Source organism: Pseudochaenichthys georgianus, unplaced genomic scaffold (genome assembly GCF_902827115.2).
Source record: "Pseudochaenichthys georgianus unplaced genomic scaffold, fPseGeo1.2 scaffold_167_arrow_ctg1, whole genome shotgun sequence".
Taxonomy (NCBI): domain Eukaryota; kingdom Metazoa; phylum Chordata; class Actinopteri; order Perciformes; family Channichthyidae; genus Pseudochaenichthys; species Pseudochaenichthys georgianus.
The window spans coordinates 1,316,628-1,339,185 of record NW_027262480.1 but is presented as its reverse complement, the minus strand read 5'-3'; the positions used below and the strand labels follow the sequence as shown (position 1 = coordinate 1,339,185).

At 41.9% G+C, this 22,558-nt stretch overlaps 1 protein-coding gene across 1 annotated transcript; it reads right to left on the bottom strand.

The window, feature by feature from the left end:
* Positions 1-5,107: 5,107 nt before the first annotated feature.
* On the bottom strand, positions 5,108-22,079 carry znf395a (zinc finger protein 395a). Its single transcript, XM_034077521.2, is given in 14 exon segments — positions 5,108-6,190; positions 7,005-7,069; positions 8,083-8,142; positions 8,459-8,518; positions 9,534-9,593; positions 9,948-10,074; positions 10,076-10,156; positions 11,150-11,181; positions 11,183-11,251; positions 12,519-12,715; positions 13,933-14,030; positions 18,563-18,705; positions 18,823-18,971; positions 21,948-22,079. Coding segments are annotated over 13 exon segments (1,245 nt in total). The 5' UTR covers positions 18,964-18,971; positions 21,948-22,079; the 3' UTR covers positions 5,108-6,078.
* Between the last annotated feature and the right edge of the window lie 479 nt (positions 22,080-22,558).

Here is a 22,558-nt window from a genome sequence, read left to right as displayed (position 1 = left end):
AGTGCTATTTCACTGGGTGTCCCCCAGGGGTCAGTACTGGGTCCACTCCTATTCATCATATATCTCCTCCCCCTGGGCAAAATCCTCCGTCACCATGAGGTTAATTTTCACTGCTACGCCGATGACACACAGGTCTACATTTCCTCCAAACCCACCACTGCCCTCCCCCCAACCTCCCTCACCTCCTGCCTTGAGCACATCAGGAGCTGGATGAGCAGGAACCTCCTGAAGCTTAACGGTAGCAAAACTGAGGCCCTGCTCATCGGCTCCAAATCCACCCTCACCAATTCACATATCACCCCAGCATCAAACATCATCATCGACGGCTTCCCCATACCATTCGCTGCCCAAGTGAAAAGCCTCGGTGTCATTCTGGACGGCTCCCTCTCATTCGCACCACACATAAAAAACATCACCCGCACCGCCTTCTTTCATCTTCGGAACATCTCCAGACTCCGCTCATCTCTGTCCCAACCCAGCACTGAAATCCTGGTCCACTCATTCGTCACATCCCGAATTGATTACTGCAATGCACTTCTGACTGGCCTTCCCATCAAGCTCCTCAATAGACTGCAAATAATCCAGAACTATGCTGCCCACCAACTCATCCGACCACATCACCCCCATTCTCACTCAGCTACACTGGCTTCCTGTACGCTACCGTATTGACTACAAAAACATTCTACTCATATACAAAGCTGTCCATAACCTTGCCCCCATCTACATCACTGACCTCCTTCAGGAGTACACCCCCTCCCGCACCCTCCGCTCTTCGTCCGTAGGACTTCTCACCGTCCCAAGCTATCGCCTAAAAACCATGGGTGCTCGAGCTTTCAGCTGCTCGGCTCCCAGACTCTGGCACCCTGCCACCACATCCGACAGTCTGATTCCATAACAACATTCAAAACCCAACTCAAAACCCACCTGTTCAAACTGGCATTTTCTCTATAATCTGTACCCTGTGTCCTTCTGTGTCCTTTTGTAGTCAATTTCCTGTTTGTCTTACCCCGGCTGATACTTCACTAAATCCACTGTTTTAATTTGGTAATGTAAATTGTAAATCTGTAACCCTGTAAGGTGTCCTTGGGTGTTTTGAAAGGCGCCCCCCAAAATAAATGTATTATGTGTGTGTGGGTGTGTGTGTGTGGTGTGTGGTGTGTGTGTGTGGTGGTGTGTGTGTGTGTGGTGTGTGGTGTGTGGTGTGGACTCAACAGATCACTCTTCAGCTCGCTCTCCAGGTTCTCCTTCAGTTTTACATTTAAAGCGCCCTTTTTTATACACATTTTTTAGTCAATTTTCAGGTTGTATTTTCCTGAAGCTAATACTAGCATCCAATATTAAAGACAAAATTAGTCAGAATCAGCTTTTTGTTTTTATTATAACATCAGGATTCAACATCATGTATAAAAGAGTGCATCTTTAAAAACGTTAAGATAACAATGATCAACCTTTCATAAACAACAGGACATATAGAGAATATAAATAGAGAAGAAGAGCATTGTCTCAGTTTAACCTCTGGAAGAGTCTGGTAGATATGGTAACATATATCGTTCAGTGTAAAACAGTGTGTTTAAGTATCTGTAATTAAACATGGACTTCAATACTTGTTTTTTCAAAGAGACGAGAGGAAATGGCTTCTCTTTCAAACAAAAAAAATCTGAAAAATGCTGATATTTTCAGTGAAAAATGTATAAATTTCCCTCGTTTTGACATCTTAAAATGATGGTATTAACAGAAACACTGCAGAAGTCCGTGGTAAAAGGCAAGACCCACGGAGAACAATCAAGTGTTGACCAAAGATAACCGGTGTTGACGTTGCACTTGAACGCACCACAAGTCTATAGTGTTTAGTGCCTCAAAGCAGCATACAAACATTGAATAAACGGTTTATAAAACACTATGATGTAGATGTTAGTAGAGCTGCAACAGCTGGGCAATGTACAGAAAATACTGATGAAGTTTTTTCATATTTAATTCATCGTTAAAGTATTTTTTCATGCAAAAAAGGTCCGAATATGCTGTTTTTTAGCACACAAAATGGACTTAAAAGTGATTATCTTTGGACATTTCAAATTGTTTTAGTCATCTAAGACTCATAGTAACACTGCGTTTTAATTTAAAACATAATACTTTGATTATGAGGGACCAGGACGGACCTTTTTCAATATTTTCTGAAATTTTTAACGCACTTTTCAAACACGTTTAGCGACATTTTTCCACATGAGTCGACTCGACGATTATTCTATGAACACCAACCATTTGGACATTTAACACACCTCGTGTTTTAGGATCTGGGATGCACATTTCTCCATATTTACAAAAGTTACAAAATAACTTGCATATTAATCGATAAATGAAATATGTCGTTAGTGGCAGCTCTACTTGTTAGCAGATATAAAGACATTTGAAGTAAACAGCATTAACTTGTCAGGAAGCAGAGAAATACTGTCAGAACTACAGTCAGAACTACAGTCGGAACTACAGTCAGAAATACAGTCAGAAACTACAGTCAGAATACAGTCAGAAATACCAGTCAGAACTACAGTCAGCACTACAGTCGGAACTACAGTAGGACCTACAGTCGGAACTACAGTCAGAAATACAGTCAGAACTACAGTCGGCACTTACAGTCAGCACTACAGTCGGAACTACAGTCGGAACTACAGTCGGAACTACGTCGGAACTACAGTAGGACCTACAGTCGGAACTACAGTCAGAAATACAGTCAGAACTACAGTCGGCACTACAGTCAGCACTTACAGTCGGAACTACGTAGGACTACAGTCAGAACTACAGTCAGCACTACAGTCAGAAACTACAGTCAGAACTACAGTCATAACTACAGTCGGAACTCCTACAGTCAGCACTACAGTCAGAACTAACAGTCGGAACTACAGTCGGAACTACAGTCAGAAATACAGTCAGAACTACAGTCGGCACTACAGTCAGCACTACAGTCGGAACTACAGTCGGAACTACAGTCAGAACTACAGTCAGCACTACAGTCAGAACTACAGTCAGAACTACAGTCATAACTACAGTCGGAACTACAGTCGGAACTACTGTCAGCACTACAGTCGGAACTACAGTCGGAACTACAGTCGGAAATACAGTCGGAACTACAGTCGGAACTACAGTCGGAATACAGTCGGAACTACAGTCGAACTACAGTCGGAAATACAGTCGGAACTACAGTCGGAACTACAGTCGGAACTACAGTCGGAAACTACAGTCAGAACTACAGTCAGCACTACAGTCAGAACTACAGTCAGAACTTACAGTCATAACTACAGTCGGAATACTACAGTACGGAACTACTGTCAGGCACTACAGTCAGAACCTACGAGTCGGAACTACAGTCGGAAATACAGTCGGAACTACAGTCGGAACTACAGTCGGAAATACAGTCGGAAATACAGTCGGAACTACAGTCGGAACTACAGTCGGAACTACAGTCGGAAATACAGTCGGAAATACAGTCGGAACTACAGTCGGAACTACAGTCGGAACTACAGTTCAGGAACTACTGTCAGCGACTACAGTCGGAACTACAGTCGGAACTACAGTCGGAAATACAGTCGGAAACTACAGTCGGAACTACAGTCGGAACTACAGTTCTGGAACTACTGTCAGCACTACAGTCGGAACTACAGTCAGCAACTACAGTCGGAAACTACAGTCGGAACTACTGTCAGCACTACAGTCGGAACTACAGTCGGAACTACAGTCGGAACTACAGTAGGAACTATAGTAGGAACTACAGTCAGAACTACTGTCAGAACTACAGACGGAACTACAGTCAGAACTACAGTCAGAAATACAGTCGGAACTACAGTCGGAAATACAGTCGGAACTACAGTCGGAACTACAGTCAGAACTACAGTTGGAACTACTGTCAGCACTACAGTCGGAACTACAGTCAGCACTACAGTCGGAACTACAGTCGGAACTACTGTCAGCACTACAGTCGGAACTACAGTCGGAACTACAGTCGGAACTACAGTCGGAACTACAGTAGGAACTATAGTAGGAACTACAGTCAGAACTACTGTCAGAACTACAGACGGAACTACAGTCAGAACTACAGTCAGAAATACAGTCGGAACTACAGTCGGAACTACAGTCGGAAATACAGTCGGAACTACAGTCGGAACTACAGTTGGAACTACTGTCAGCACTACAGTCGGAACTACAGTCAGCACTACAGTCGGAACTACAGTCGGAACTACTGTCGGAACTACAGTCGGAACTACAGTCGGAACTACAGTCGGAACTATAGTAGGAACTACAGTCAGAACTACTGTCAGAACTACTGTCAGAACTACAGACGGAACTACAGTCAGAACTACAGTCAGAAATACAGTCGGAACTACAGTCGGAACTACAGTCGGAAATACAGTCGGAACTACAGTCGGAACTACAGTCGGAAATACAGTCGGAACTACAGTCGAAACTACAGTCGGAAATACAGTCGGAACTACAGTCGGAACTACAGTCGGAACTAAGTCGAAATACAGTCGGAACTACAGTCGGAACTACAGTCGGAAATACAGTCGGAACTACAGTCGGAACTACAGTCGGAACTACAGTCGGAAATGTAAATTAGCATTATATTTCATTGTTCATTTGGCAACTAGTCTTTTTTCTATGTCTAGGGATAATGTTAATTACTTTGCTATTTTTATTTTTAAATTAAGATATTCAATCCTGAAAAAACTGAAACGTTGCCGTTAATTAAATGTACTTTGTCGACAGTAACTTAATATTATCGCTTTAAGCTAACCTAATACAGTATCTGTTGACTTCATATGTTTAATTAAAGGTCCGCTATTATGCAAAATCCTCTTCTTCATGTCTCTTCTACATCAACATGTGTCCCCTCTTCTCCATGTCTCTTCTACATCAACATGTGTCCCCTCTTCTTCATGTCTCTTCTACATCAACATGTGTCCCCTCTTCCTCATGTATCTTCTACATAAACATGTGTCCCCTCTTCTTCATGTCTCTTCTACATCAACATGTGTCCCCTCTTCTTCATGTCTCTTCTACATCAACATGTGTCCCCCTCTTCCTCATGTCTCTTCTACATCAACATGTGTCCCCCTCTTCTTCATGTCTCTTCTACATCAACATGTGTCCCCTCTTCTTCATGTCTCTTCTACATCAACATGTGTCCCCTCTTCTTCATGTCTCTTCTACATCAACATGTGTCCCCTCTGTGGAAAGAGACTCTGAAAGTTTCAGGAACAAAGATCCTCTCTCTTTTGTCCTGATCCATTTATATAAAAACCTGTCTGAAAATGAGCTGATCAGATTTTGGTGACTTTGTGATGTCATAACGAACCTTATCACCTGTTCTATATATATCTGAGACGTGTCATATATTGATGATAAACAGTATAATTGGGGACCTTTAAAGTCAACGTTTCTGTTTTTTAATGTTTTTGTGAATAATCTCGATAAACAGCAGTATTTATATATTTATAACTCGGCCCATTCGGCTGCTTCAAATCTCATAATTCAAGAGTTCCAAGGGTTCAAAGGTCACATCATAGCTCCCAAACGTGTGCATCATGAAAACAGGACGTCTACAAAATACATTCAAAGATAAAAAAAGGACACTTGTATAGAAAGAGTATAAAAATGAGAAATGAAAATATTTATATATTCAGATACCACAAGACGTCCCTCTGGTTCAGTCTGTCTTCTCTCAGTATTTCCTCCTCCTCTTCCTCGTCTTCCTCTTCTTCCTCTTCAGTCGAGGAAGAATAATGCTCTCAGGGGAAGCCCGAAAGTATGTTTGTTTGATAAAGCCAGGTTCAAATTCCTTGTTTCATGTTGTTGGGATATAAGAGTCATTATCAGAACATAATCTCAACTGAAAAACAAAAATCTGTTTTCTTTTGAAATAATTCTGTATAAATGTCTGTTGAGGTCAGAGGACAGAAAAACGCATTTTGAGAATGTTGGGGGTAAAGACGAATCCTTTAGGCGTGAAACGTCGTAATAACTGGAAACAATGCCAGTACATTTTTCAATGTATTCTCCTCTTCCTCTTCTTCCTCTTCACCTTCCTCTTTAGTCGAGGAACCGTTGGCAGGCTTTCTTCCAGCGACAGGCCGTGCACCACTGGTCTCTGTGTTCGATGCCGTAAACTTTACGACATTTCTTCGCCTCGCCACGAATCCTCCTGACCGAGAAACACAGAAATATATACACCTGAATATCAGCAGGAGAGGACTCTTTAAAGTAGAGACACTACACACTGATATACACCTGAATATCAGCAGGAGAGGACTCTTTAAAGTAGAGACACTACACACTGATATACACCTGAACATCAGCGGGAGAGGACTCTTTAAAGTAGAGACACTACATACTGATATACACCTGAACATCAGCAGGAGAGGACTCTTTAAAGTAGAGACACTACATACTGATATACACCTGAACATCAGCAGGAGGGGACTCTTTAAAGTAGAGACACTACATACTGATATACACCTGAACATCAGCAGGAGAGGACTCTTTAAAGTAGAGACACTACATACTGATATACACCTGAACATCAGCAGGAGAGGACTCTTTAAAGTAGAGACACTACATACTGATATACACCTGAACATCAGCAGGAGAGGACTCTTTAAAGTGGAGACACTACATACTGATATACACCTGAACATCAGCAGGAGAGGACTCTTTAAAGTAGAGACACTACATACTGATATACACCTGAACATCAGCAGGAGAGGACTCTTTAAAGTAGAGACACTACATACTGATATACACCTGAACATCAGCAGGAGAGGACTCTTTAAAGTAGAGACACTACATACTGATATACACCTGAACATCAGCAGGAGAGGACTCTTTAAAGTAGAGACACTACATACTGATATACACCTGAACATCAGCGGGAGAGGACTCTTTAAAGTAGAGACACTACATACTGATATACACCTGAACATCAGCAGGAGAGGACTCTTTAAAGTGGAGACACTGACCTGCAGGGGCCGCTCTGCAGCCATTGTTCTCCAACACTCACCGAACGCACCCGAAACGCCAAACCCTGAAGAAGAAAAATGTCATAATGAAACATTTTGAGAAAATGTCCATTATTCACCAACTTGCGTGTTAGCCTCTTATTCAAAAATATGTTATCCTATTTGCTTTATGTTTGTCTTTCATCAAATCAGCTCCTCTGCCTCCTCTCTGTTCATGTCCTTTGTGTCTCCTCTGGTGTAAAAACATCCTGCAGTTCCCTCTCTCAGCCTGCAGGGGGCGGCAATACATTATGGGAAATGTGACCACAAAGAGGATTTTCCTGCCACACACACACACACACACACACACACACACACACACACACACACACACACACACACACACACACACACACACACACACACACACACACACACACACACACACACACACACACACACACACACACACACACACACACACACACACACACACACTCTCTCTCTCCGCCCCTCTCCTGTGTAAAACCAGTTTTAACAGGCTTCACTGGCTGCTGCAAGAAATAAACAACAGGCTGCTGTGTGTGTGTGTGTGTGTGTGTGTGTGTGTGTGTGTGTGTGTGTGTGTGTGTGTGTGTGTGTGTGTGTGTGTGTGTGTGTGTGTGTGTGTGCGTGTGCGTGTGCGTGTGTGTGTGTGTGTGTGTGTTAAATCTAACTTTATGCTCACAGGGGAAGTCCGAAACCGATGGCTGTTTCATGTTGTTGAAATATAAGAGTCTAAGGTTTCTACAGAGGGAAATCTCTCTATATCATATAACACACATCAGAATAAGTTCTGAGCACAACAACAACCTATTTTCTTTGAAATTAATTATGGATGCATTTCTGTTGAGAGCAGAGGAGAGATAAACTCATTTTGAGCATTTTGGAGGTAAAGAAATGTAAAGTCGAATATTTTAGACATGAAAAGTCGTAATAACTGGAAGAAGTTGTAATATTTACACACTAGTTTAAATCTGCAAACGAGGCATTACATATCTCTACTCTCTGGGTTTGTTACTGCGACCTTTCCCATGCATGTTCACCATCAAAGTCTCACCTGTTGGAGGCAGCTGGTGGGCGGAGCCACTGATGACGTCACATGACTGACAGGTGGAGCCTAAAAACATGTACAACATATTTAGGTGATTCATAAAAGTGTCCAAATTATATAAGAAAAAATAAATGTAGTGACGTTTATTGAGCTTGAAATATTATCAGGTAAGAAAATATCTTATAAAACATATTTGAATAATTTGTCGTCAATATTAAGTATGAAATGTGGTTAAAGCAGACTGAAAACGATAAATAAAAAAAGAGAGATAATTAATATGGTGTATAATTACAAAACTGCGATAAGCCCCGCCCCCTACCTGGTAGGAGTGATCTGATTGGATATGTAAATATATATAGATTTGAACTCTTTAAAGTCTCACCTGTCGGAGGCAGCTGGTGGGCGGAGCCACTGATGACGTCACATGACTGACAGGTGGAGCCTAAAAACATGTCCAACATATTTAGGTGATTCATAAAATCATATTATAAAAGTGTTCAAATGATATTTACATTTAGTTCAGTTTATTGAGAGTATTATCAGGAAAATATGTTTGTCTTATAAAACATATTTTAATAATTTGTCGTCAATATTAAAGTGGACCTATCATGCTATTTTTAGGCAATAGCACAGGTCTCAGATACAAATATCAAAAACATGTCGATGAAGTGTTTTGCTCAAAACACCAAACAGATCATTCTAGCCATGCCTCATATCCCTCTGTTTCACTTCCTGTTTCTAAAGTGCTGATTTGGGGATAAAGCTTTAAAGAGGAGGGGTCTGAGCTCATGCGGGACCCGGCAGCTACCGTCTAAACTAAATGCTGCCGTGATGCAACGCCATATCATGGATTATCAAGGCTCTGAAACAGTCTGGAGCTCAAAGGCTTTCTCTCTTATTCCACAAGGTGAGTTCCTTTCTACTTCCTGCTTCTTCACACACATGCTCTCCAGTACAGGTTAGCTCTGAGTGTTAGCCATGCTAATGTAAACACCGACCATATTACGTCCAAAACAGTCGGGCATTGTTTCTGATAGCAACGTTTCTGATTGGCCCGTGGGTCCACATTTCAGATGTTACGTCATATCGGACGCAAATCTGGATCAGCTCCGTTGTTCCCCGTTTTTAGAGATTTGGGTACGGAGGAAAAGAGAGGGTTTTATTTTCTGACGCTGCGTGAGTTCCCCGACGCACCGGGGACACATGGTGATGTAGAGAAGACATCAGAAAGTGCATTTTGCATGATAGGTCCCCTTCAAGTATAAAATAAGTAGACCACATTTAAAGCAGACTGAGACCGATAGATAAAAAAATAAACTATAATTGATCTAAAGAGATAATTAAAATGGTGTTGTTTGTATAATAAAAAACTGTGATAAGCCCGCCCCCTACCTGGTAGGAGTGATCTGATTGGACCTATTTATATAAATATAGATTTGAACTCTTTAGAATCTCACCTGTCGGAGGCAGCTGGTGGGCGGAGCCACTGATGACGTCACATGACTGACAGGTGGAGCCTAAAAACAAATATAATAATAGAATCAGGTAAATATAATAAAAGTGTCCAAATGATATATGAAAAATATAGAACACAGAGTTTAAAACAGACTGAAAACTATAAATAAACAAATAAAATAGCAAATGATCTAAAAATATTATTTGTATGTATTCATTTATTTAACAGGGACAGTGCACATTAATCAACATTTCTGTAAATGTGCCAGAGTCAGCCGAGAGGCCATTTTCATCGGTAGTCCCTGATCTTGTACGTTTTTTTTAAACAAGTAAATACAAATAAAAACATGCAACATACAGTACTGGACATGAATATGCCATGTCACAAATATGGCAGTTATAAGTCCCGCCCCTACCTGATAGGAGTGATCTGATTGGACCTTCATGAATCCGGAGGAGGAGGGGGCGGAGCGACTGAGAGGAGTGGGGGAGGAAGGGGAGGGAGGTGGGGGTGGGGGGGGAGGAGGAGGAGGAGGGGGAGGGGTGAGGAGGCTCCTGATTGGTCACCTCGCTGTAGTAGAAATCCTCTTCGCTGCGGGAGCAACGCTCGTGATCACTGCCGCGGCTGAGAGGGGTCAGAGTTCAGGGGTTAGGGTCAATTAAGTCTTTAAAAATATATATGTCATCATGGTGCAGGTTTTAGAAGAAGCTACTTGTCAAAATCATAACATATTACATTAAATATACATATTACATTGTGTGCAATATGTGCAATATATATATAACCTGGCTGCCATTTTTTAAAATCTTGAATACCCTCTATTCGCTTCTTAGGTCACATGAAGCTGTCTTCGGCTCTTTTCTGCTGTACCAATGTACTTGTCCCCTCTGTGGGACGAATTAAGGTATTCTGATTCTGATGGGTACTGTAACTTATTATTTCCACATGTATATTTTTTACTTTTTTAATGCTATTTTATTTCTATTTGAGATGTTTACATTTTGGATTGTTTATTTCTAGTCTTTTGATTTCTCTAATGTGCAATGCCTTGTCCCAGACAGGGATGAATAAAGTCCCTCTTCCCTTATGGTGCAGGCTTTAGAAGGAAGCTATGGATGAAGCTATGTTACTCAATATGGCGTCATAATCTGGTTAAATATGCGTATTATAATTTTAAATATGACTATTATCTCTTAATTAAATAGAAGAGAATAACATACAAAACCACAAGTATTCAGATATTAATATAATTGTTCTAAACTTTGTAATTATGTTTTTATATTTCATCATGGTGCAGGTTTTAGAAGAAGCTATAGATGAAGAAGTGGTAGTTATATATTTTAATAATCAATATTATCACAACATTAAATAAGCCTATTATAATTTTAAATAAGAAACTAAGGACTCACCTTGTTATCTCTTCATTAAATAGTAGAGAATAACATACAACACCAAAAGTATTCAGATATTAATATCATTTCTTAAACTTTTCCACCAGCTGTCATTTTGATAAAAGTGAATGGAAGCATTTTCATGCCAGAAAAACAACAACAACACATTTATTATCCTACATTTATTTTGTATTTTCCTGTAGTATAAAACCCAGGTGAGTCTTACCTCAGGTGAGTGGTCCTGATGTGGCGTTTGATTTCCCACCACAGACGTCAGCACCTTCCCACAGCTGGGCCACAGACAGCGGTACGCCACCTTCACTGAGTTCTGCACACAGAAAACACTTTTCACCGTCTGTGTTGTTTTAACCTGTTGTTACCTATGTATCTAACGAGCTAGCTAGCTAACATTAGCACACTTTTCAGAAGTAACATCTGTGTTGTTTTAACCTGTTGTTACCTATGTATCTAACGAGCTAGCTAGCTAACATTAGCACACTTTTCAGAAGTAACATCTGTGTTGTTTTAACCTGTTGTTACCTATGTATCTAACGAGCTAGCTAGCTAACATTAGCACACTTTCAGAAGTAACATCTGTGTTGTTTTAACCTGTTGTTACCTATGTATCTAACGAGCTAGCTAGCTAACATTAGCACACTTTTCAGAAGTAACATCTGTGTTGTTTTAACCTGTTGTTACCTATGTATCTAACGAGCTAGCTAGCTAACATTAGCACACTTTTCAGAAGTAACATCTGTGTTGTTTTAACCTGTTGTTTTTCCACCCATTTCCACGAAAGAGAACATTGGCTATTTACCCAACAGTAACGCTAACTATGTATCTAACGAGCTAGCTAGCTAACATTAGCACACTTTTCAGAAGGACTCCATAAAACAACAAATGTCAATAATGTTTTTTTCCTAACTCTCATTGACAGAGAGTGTAGACAAAGGTCTGCTAACATTACGTGTCGCTTTTATCCAAAGCGACTTACATACTCAATACTGTGGGCAATCCCCACAGGAGCACTTTGGGGTGAAGTGTCTCAGGGACACAACGACATGCTGACTGCAGTGGGGTTTGAACCTGTGCCCCCCTGACCCCATCACCAACGCACAACCCACTGCGCCACACCCCCCCCTTAGAAAGTTGACATTAATTAATGATATTTGTATCCGTAGAGCACAAACTAAATTAACCTGTTTGTGTTCTAAATAGCTAGGTAGCCAACATTAGCTATTTATCTAATGTTAGCTTTTGATCTAAAACATTAGCTTGCTCTCGGCCGTTTGGTAGTTCTAAAAACTAAACATTGTTGACATGTTATTGTGTGTTATTTGTTTTAATGTCCAAACATATATATTATTTGGATAAACTAATACATATTGGCTACCTTTAATTTATTATTGTTCTCATCTGACGATAATAAATATCAATAAATAAAACTTAAAAACTGAAAATAAAGGTTAATAAAGATGGCGATGCTAATCCCAGTAATCACACTTTAGCTTTAAAACGGGGGAGAGCAAAACAATTCATTTCTGAATCGCCCTATTTCAGAATAAGGTGAATTATCTCGTTTAAACTTCGCTCACCTTGCGTTTCCGTGGCGCCGGCTCGTCGAACAGCACCGTCTCCCGCTCCATGTCCAGACCCTCGTCAGGGGGCGGGGCCTGGCCGGCGTCGGGCCCTGTGATTGGAGGAGAGGGTGTCGGGCTGCCATTGGTCAGGCCGACGCTCCAGTATCCGCTGCTGCTGTCGGAGAGATCTCCGCCACAGTCCATCTGAAGAGCTGAGGTACACAGAACATAAGGATATTAAACATGAAGAATATTCAACTACTGAAGATTTAACATCAACCCCAACACTATGTGGCTAATGCTAATGCTAACTCGACAAACAATACTACTGCCCCATCACTACTACTGTAACTACGGTAACTCTTGTATTTACCTACCTGGGGCAATCATAACCACAGTATTCTTTTTCATTTCTTTAAAAATAAATTCAATTTATTTTTCTCCAAATGTTTCCCATTCCATTCCATTGTGTCCCATTTAACTTTATTAAACAAACATATTTGTATTAATGATCTGTTTAGATTTTGAAAGTGGAGCTTCTATACAGTATAGTTAGCTTGACATTTCACCTTGTTGTTACTGTGATCTCTTTCATAGTTGTTTGTTGTAGCTGTTGGTTATTGTTGTTGTTTATATTGTCGTAGTTTATTGTTGTAGTTTTCTTGTGTTTTTGTTGTTGCTGTAGTTGTTTGTTGTAGATTGTTGTTTTAATTGTGTGTTATTGCAGTCTGTTTACATTATTTGTTTTCGTTGTAATTGTTGATTGTTATTTTGTTGTTTTCTTGTGCAGTTGTTAAATCTGGTTGTAGTTTGTTGTTTTCGTCGTGCGTATTTGTTGTGGTTTGACAGCTGTTTAATTGTTTGTTTGTTTTGTTGCTGTTGTTTTCTGTTCTGCTTGTAGTTTTTGTTTATTCCTGTAGTTGCTTTTTGTTTTGTTGTTTATTGTTTTGTTGTAGTTTATAGCTGTTGTTGTAGTTATTTTGGTTTTTGTAATTGCTGTTCTTTTTTGTTGTCGTTTTTTGTTTGTTGTTGTTGTTGTTGTTTGTTGTTGTTGTAGTTTGTAGCTGTTGTTGTAGTTATTTTGGTTTTTGTAATTGCTGTTCTTTTTTGTTGTCGTTTTTTGTTTGTTGTTGTTGTTGTTGTTTGTTGTTGTTGTAGTTTGTAGCTGTTGTTGTAGTTATTTTGGTTTTTGTAATTGCTGTTCTTTTTTGTTGTCGTTTTTTGTTTGTTCCTGTTGTTTGTTGTTGTTGTAGTTTGTAGCTGTTGCCATAGTTTTTGGTTATTATTGTAGATGTTTGTATTTGCTGTAGTTGTTTATATGTTGGTTATTATTGTAGATGTTTTTAGTTTTGTTGCCAATATTTATGTTGTTATTTTTTTGTTCCTGTAGTTGTCTGTTGATTGTTGTTTGTTGTTGTTGTTGCAGTACCTTCAGGCTCGGGGGGGCTGTTCATGCTGCAGGACAGGCTGCTGAGCACCATGGCTGCCATCAGCTCATCAACGTCCACCTGCTTCGGACTCCTCTGACTGAAGAAAGTCAACGATATGTATCAGTAAACATTACATTACATGTTGCTTGTTAGACGCTTTTATCGACTTACAGACTCAATACTGTGTTCAATCCCCACAGGAGCACTTTGGGGTGAAGAGTCTCAGGGACACAACGACATGCTGACTGAGGTGGGGTTTCCAAAGTGCTGATTCTCTGTCTGTTACTTTAGATGAAAATAAGGAGCCCCTATAAGGTTGCTGATTGGCTAATGGTTACACAAGACAACACATCGTTATGACATCGTAAAGTGGCCAAAATCTGATCAGCTCATTTTCAGACAGGTTTTTATAGAAATGGATCAAAAAGAGAGAGAATCTTTGTTCCTGAAACTTTCAGAGTCTCTTTCCACAGAGGGGACACATGCTGATGTAGAAGAGACACGAAGAAGAGGGGACACATGTTGATGTAGAAGAGACATGAAGAAGAGGGGACACATGTTGATGTAGAAGAGACATGAAGAAGAGGGGACACGTGTTGATGGAGAAGAGACATGAAGAAGAGGGGACACATGTTGATGTAGAAGAGACATGAAGAAGAGGGGACACATGTTGATGTAGAAGAGACATGAAGAAGAGGGGACACGTGTTGATGTAGAAGAGACATGAAGAAGAGGGGACACGTGTTGATGGAGAAGAGACATGGAGAAGAGGGGACACATGTTGATGTAGAAGAGGGGACACATGTTGATGTAGAAGAGACATGAAGAAGAGGGGACACATGTTGATGAAGAAGAGACATGAAGAAGAGGGGACACATGTTGATGGAGAAGAGACATGGAGAAGAGGGGACACGTGTTGATGGAGAAGAGACATGGAGAAGAGGGGACACATGTTGATGTAGAAGAGACATGGAGAAGAGGGGACACGTGTTGATGTAGAAGAGACATGAAGAAGAGGGGACACGTGTTGATGTAGAAGAGACATGGAGAAGAGGGGACACATGGTGATGTAGAAGAGACATGAAGAAGAGGGGACACATGTTGATGTAGAAGAGACATGAAGAAGAGGGGACACGTGTTGATGGAGAAGAGACATGAAGAAGAGGGGACACATGTTGATGTAGAAGAGACATGGAGAAGAGGGGACACATGTTGATGAAGAAGAGACATGAAGAAGAGGGGACACGTGTTGATGGAGAAGAGACATGAAGAAGAGGGGACACATGTTGATGTAGAAGAGACATGAAGAAGAGGGGACACATGTTGATGTAGAAGAGACATGAAGAAGAGGGGACACGTGTTGATGTAGAAGAGACATGAAGAAGAGGGGACACGTGTTGATGGAGAAGAGACATGGAGAAGAGGGGACACATGTTGATGTAGAAGAGACATGAAGAAGAGGGGACACATGTTGATGAAGAAGAGACATGAAGAAGAGGGGACACATGTTGATGTAGAAGAGACATGAAGAAGAGGGGACACATGTTGATGTAGAAGAGACATGGAGAAGAGGGGACACATGTTGATGTAGGAGAGACATGAAGAAGAGGGGACACATGTTGATGTAGAAGAGACATGAAGAAGAGGGGACACATGTTGATGTAGGAGAGACATGAAGAAGAGGGGACACATGTTGATGTAGGAGAGACATGAGGAAGAGGGGACACATGTTGATGTAGAAGAGACATAAAGAAGAGGTGACACATGTTGATGTAGAAGAGACATGAAGAAGAGGGGACACATGTTGATGTAGAAGAGCCATGAAGAAGAGGGGACACATGTTGATGTAGAAGAGACATGAAGAAGAGGGGACACATGTTGGTGTAGAAGAGCCATGAAGAAGAGGGGACACATGTTGATGTAGAAGAGACATGAAGAAGAGGGGACACATGGTGATGTAGAAGAGACATGTAGAAGAGGGGACACATGTTGATGTAGAAGAGACATGAAGAAGAGGGGACACATGTTGATGTAGAAGAGACATGGAGAAGAGGGGACACATGTTGATGTAGAAGAGACATGAAGAAGAGGGGACACATGTTGATGTAGAAGAGACATGGAGAAGAGGGGACACATGTTGATGTAGAAGAGCCATGAAGAAGAGGGGACACATGTTGATGTAGAAGAGACATGGAGAAGAGGGGACACATGTTGATGTAGAAGAGACGTGAAGAAGAGGGGACACGTGTTGATGTAGAAGAGACATGGAGAAGAGGGGACACGTGTTGATGTAGAAGAGACATGGAGAAGAGGGGACACATGTTGATGTAGAAGAGACGTGAAGAAGAGGGGACACGTGTTGATGTAGAAGAGACGTGAAGAAGAGGGGACACGTGTTGATGTAGAAGAGACATGTAGAAGAGGGGACACATGTTGATGTAGAAGAGACATGAAGAAGAGGGGACACATGTTGATGTAGAAGAGACATGGAGAAGAGGGGACACATGTTGATGTAGAAGAGCCATGAAGAAGAGGGGACACATGTTGATGTAGAAGAGACATGAAGAAGAGGGGACACGTGTTGATGTAGAAGAGACGTGAAGAAGAGGGGACACGTGTTGATGTAGAAGAGACATGGAGAAGAGGGGACACATGTTGATGTAGAAGAGACATGAAGAAGAGGGGACACATGTTGATGTAGAAGAGACATGAAGTCTCCTATTAAAGGTAATGTCTCTCTCCTCCCGTTCCTGTCTAAAACACTTGAACGCGCTGTCTTTAAACAACTCTCCTGCTCTCTCCATCAGAACAACCTTCTGGATCCGCACCAGTCTGGTTTCAAGGCAGGTCACTCCACAGAAACTGCCCTCCTTGCTGTCACTGAGGAACTGCACACGGCCAAAGCAGCCTCCCTCTCCTCTGGCATCATCCTGTTGGACCTGTCTGCTGCATTCGACACGGTGAACCATCAGATCCTCCTTCGCACTCTCCAAGAACTTGGAGTTTCAGGCTCTGCACTTTCCCTCCTCACCTCATACCTCAAAGACCGCACCTACAGGGTCACTTGGAGAGGGTCTGAGTCTGACCCTTGTCAATTAACTACAGGGGTCCCTCAGGGCTCTGTTCTTGGTCCTCTCCTCTTCTCCCTGTACACAAACTCGCTCGGATCTGTCATTAGCCCGCATGGTTTTTCATACCACTGCTACGCTGACGACACCCAATTAATTCTGTCCTTTCCCCGCTCAGAGACCCAGGTCGTTGCACGCATCTCTGCTCGTCTAGCTGACATCTCTCAGTGGATGTCTGATCATCACCTCAAGCTCAACCTTGACAAGACTGAAGTGCTTTTCCTTCCGGGAAAAGATTGTCCCTCTCTTGACCTGACTATCAACATCGGCACCTCTGTTGTTTCCCCGACTCAGACTGCAAGGAATCTGGGAGTGACCCTAGATAACAACCTGTCCTTCACTGCAAACATCGCTGCTACAACCCGCTGCTGCAGATACACGCTCTACAGCATCAGGAGGACGCGTCCCCAGCTGACCCAGAAAGCGACGCAGGTTCTGGTCCAGGCTCTCGTCACCTCACTAGACTACTGCAGCTCCCTCCTGCTGGTCTACCTGCATGTGCCATCCGACCTCTGCAGCTCACCCAGAATGCAGCGGCTCGTCTGGTCTTCAACCTTCCTGAATGTTCCCACACCACGCCGCTCCTCCGCTCCCTCCACTGGCTTCCGGTAACTGCTAGAATCCACTTCAAGACACTGGTACTTGCGTACCATGCTGCGAATGGATCTGGCCCTTCCTACATCCAGGACACGGTTAAACCGTACACCCCAGCACGTGCTCTACGCTCTGCATCAACCAAACGGCTCGCTGCTCCCTCGCTGCGAGGGGGACCCAAGTTCCCATCAGCAAAAACACGTGGGTTTGCTATCCTGGCTCCAAAATGGTGGAATGAGCTCCCATTGACATCAGGACAGCAGAAAGCTTACACACCTTCCAGACTGAAACTCACCTCTTTCGACTCCACCTCGAGCGATAGAATGACTAACAAATAACTGCTAACAGAGCACTTATATACTAATAAAGGACTGGCTTATCTAAAGCCAGTTGAGTAGCACTTGAAATGCTTGTCTCTATGAAACCTGATGTTCTTATATGATTCTGTTTTCTTCAAGGTTGTGTCTTCCTGGTCGAACGCACTTATTGTAAGTCGCTTTGGATAAAAGCGTCAGCTAAATGCAATGTAATGTAATGAAGAAGAGGGGACACATGTTGATGGAGAAGATACATGAAGAAGAGGGGACACATGTTGATGGAGAAGAGACATGAAGAAGAGGGGACACATGTTGATGTAGAAGAGGGGACACATGTTGATGGAGAAGAGACATGAAGAAGAGGGGACACATGTTGATGGAGGAGAGACATAAAGAAGAGGGGACACATGTTGATGTAGAAGAGACATGGAGAAGAGGGGACACATGTTGATGTAGAAGAGACATGGAGAAGAGGGGACACATGTTGATGAAGAAGAGACATGGAGAAGAGGGGACACATGTTGATGAAGAAGAGGGTTTCCTTTAAGGAATACACAAACAACAAAAACGAGGCATAGAAACTGTCGGACCTTCTGGGAACGTCGATGCACGAGGAGACGGATCTTCTGCAGGACGGAGGAACTGAAGAGGGATGAGAAGAGACTTCATTCTGCAGGAAGTCCAGAGGATCCACACCTGAGAAGGACTCCCCTCCCCCACACTGGAAATACACCTGAGAGACAAACAACAACAACAACAAAGTGAAGAGTCCGGGCCTTCAGAGAAACCTCCACACGTTCACAGTGTTTCTTGATTTCTCTCAAGGTTCCTGAAAGCTCTGTAATCTCACCTTGAGCCCTGGGTGACCTTTGACCCTGCCGACGGCCGGGTGCTCCGTTGCCACGGTGACGCCGGGGTCACCTGTGATGCAGGTGGCGTTCAGGAGCGCTCCGAGAGGAGAGCGCTTGCCCAGGCGAGTCTTAGGTAACATGTCTGAATCTGAAACACAGAAAGACGAGGAGTATGTAGAATAATATGGGATGAAACGTTCACTTTTAGAGCCGTCATGCAGAACACATGGAAATATACCTCCGCAAAGAAGGTGGAGTTGTATATTATATTATATGTAGTTTTATTAACAAAGTTATTATTATTATAAAATGCCCTCCGGGCGAACAAATACAAAAGTAGCAAATTCAAGAAGGAGAACTGCAAATGTCGTCTATGTACATGAGTCCTGCCTACAATACCCATAATGCAACAGGACCAGCCAACATTTATTGGTATTGCATTTTAACAATGGCCTTTTTCTTTCATGTCATCCTTGAAATTAAATGTGTGTGTGTGTGTGTGTGTGTGTGTGTGTGTGTGTGTGTGTGTGTGTGTGTGTGTGTGTGTGTGTGTGTGTGTGTGTGTGTGTGTGTGTGTGTGTGTGTGTGTGTGTGTGTGTGTGTGTGTGTGTGTGTGTGTGTGTGTGTGTGTGTGTGTGTGTGTGTGTGTGTGGCCGAGCATTACTATACTATACTACTATACTTGTGGGGACCTAAATCTGTTTACACAGTCATGTGTGGGGACTCGCCTCCCTTATGGGGACAAATTGGAGGTCCCCATAAGGGAAATCATTAATTTTAGGGTGAAGACTTGGTTAAGGTTAGGGTAAGTCTCCAAGAAATGCATTTAAGTCAATGTAATGTCCCCTGAAGTGATGTATACATGGAATGTGTGTGTGTGTGTGTGTGTGCGCGTGTGTGCGTGTGTGCGTGCATGCAACAGATGGTTGGTGAATGTCTCTGTTAACACCTATAATTATAACAACAACACATTTGTTTCTAAACTGTGTCACTGCTGCAACATGGTGAAACACACACACACACACACACACACACACACACACACACACACACACACATCCCTTCCCGTTAATCAGTGACTCAGAGTGACTGAAATAATTTACAGTCAAATAAATGACTCGTCCAGTCCTGACCTCTAATGTAGGAACGCAACTAATACGAATATTTGCTGTTCATTTGTTTTAGTTTTAACCAGTTATTTTTTTGTCAATAAGATTATTTTTCTCCTTATTTTTTTGTAATTGCAACTTTTCTCAATCTGTTGGGACAAGTTCGTTTAAAATATATATAAATAAATATCTATTTTTTCTGATTTATGCAACTTTTATGGTGAATTGAAGATGCAACTAATTCTGATTTCCATTAGGGACATTTTTAAATGTCCAAAGATATTCACTTACAAATTAAAATTACGTTAATCCGGGGACCTTTTTGGAGGACCGCCACCCTCAGGTTGAGAACCGCTGGATTAGCTAATCAAAAAGCACACTCTTTATTTTAAATGAAGCTGAATGCTTTTACTATCTTAATCTAATTAATTAATTATTTTAAATGCTTAAATACAACTTAATAACTTGTACTTGTGTATTATTAGCAGCGGTGGACTGTTACTACTTTTACTGTACAACACTTTAGTAGTTAGATTTTAAAGAACTTTTAAATATGATGTTTTTCTGTAAATCAAACTATCTTTAAATGTTTTTAATGTTTCATATTTTGTATTTCCATCAGTCATTTACTTTCCAGATTACTAAAATAGACTGTCACTAAAAAGGATATTATATTTTCATAATCAAGTAGACCTGGTTTACCGTGAACTCATTGGAAAAACACTCGATATTTGATCATTAAATTAAATTATTTAGATTTAATAATTTTCTTAAGGACGACCTTTCCCCTCCAGACCTTCGAACATTCATTCTGCTATGTTTGACTTCTTTTCATGACTTTGTTAAATAACTTTCTTCAAAACACTGACTTTATAAAATATCTAAAGTCATCCGCCTGTCTTTAATCTGTTGCTGTTACAATGTGCATCATCTGCACGTGTCGATATCTAACAGTGTTTTAAATACAATTAATACTATATTTAAAGGTGGGGTAGGTACATTTGAGAAACAGGCTCGAGATCGCGAGAATTTGAAAATACACAACCGGAGAAAATCTGCCACTTCCTCACAGAGCCCCTCCCCCAACACACAGGAACGCGCACATGACCAATGAGGGCACGAGATATGTGTGTGCCCCGATGGAAGGCTGACAGGCAGGGAGGTTGTACTTCTTACAGTATTACGGCTTCTACAGATGACATTTCTTTATGGATTTGTTGTCAAAGCACTTCAGATATTCATTGCTATCGGGATGTTAAGAGCATTCCATGGAATATAACAAAAAGTGTATCTCGAGCCGGTTTCTGAAACTTACCTACCCCACCTTTAAATATCACATGCATTTATATTTTTTTAGCATAAAAAACATCAAGATTGAGTCATTTAAAAAAAAAAATAAACTCTAAAGATGATCGCATCTAAATTACACTGTGCATACTTTCGTTTGTCTGAATAACCGAAGAGAGTTCAGATTAAACACACACACACACACACACACACACACACACACACACACACACACACACACACACACACACACACGCGCGCGTTAAACACGTGTAAGCATGCATGCACATTTACAGTTCACACACCCCTCTGTGTGTGCAGCTCAGCCAATCAGAGGCGAGCTCACACCTCCACAATAAGAGTCCTCTGAGCAAAACAACTCGCCACAAAATCCAAAGCATTTCTGAGCCATTTAAAAATCCAAAATGTCAAAAATCAACACGAAATCTGGATTATTTTTGAACCCAAACTCTTTACAAGACGTTTATCCAGAAAAACAACACAACAAAAGTCAGGTCACGCGCAGAGAAAACATCAAGTCCACAGTTTTGACTGCAGAGAAACCTCAACATGATGCGTTTAGTGACAGCAATGTAGAAAGAGAGCAGCTGCAGACACAGAGCTCTCTTTGTGAACTTCAGATCTGTACATGCAGGACAACACGAGGCAGCGTGCACGCACAGAGGAACATTACAGATACATTAACGCGTGCACGAGCGGTCACATACCTGCAGAATCACAACAACAGCAGCAACAACGACAACAACAGACTTCAGGCAGAGGCCGCAGCTTCCATGTGAGAGTGTGTGAGCGCGTGTGAGAGTGTGTGAGGAGAGTGAGAATGTGTGAGCGCGTGTGAGCGCGTGTTCATGCTGCTGCAGTCTCAACAGCTTCAGAGGAGAGTCAGAAACCCTGGTCTGGATCCCTGGAGGAGGAGGAGTGTGTCCTCGTGGAGGTGCAGGAGTGCAGGCCCGGTTCCAGAACAAAATGACTAAGGGTGCATCTGAGATTAGAGAGGGTACAGTGGTAAAGTGCTATTTTTATAAGTGGGGAGTGTACCTAACACCCTCTATGGGGGTCCTCACCTCCTCTGGGGGGTCCGGGGGCATGCTCCCCCGGGAAGATTTTTTTTAAATATTGAAGTTAAAAGCATCAATCTGGTTACTTTGAGAGCAACATGAAGAGATCTATGGATCTATGTGCTCTTTGCCTGATTATGGCTTCCCAGTCCCTTATCACGTACGAGAGCATGGCGCCAGTTGTTGTAGCCAGTTGTGGTGAAGGCATCTGACTTACTTGAACCGAAATGTCTACATGCATAGCAGAAGATGGCATCTTT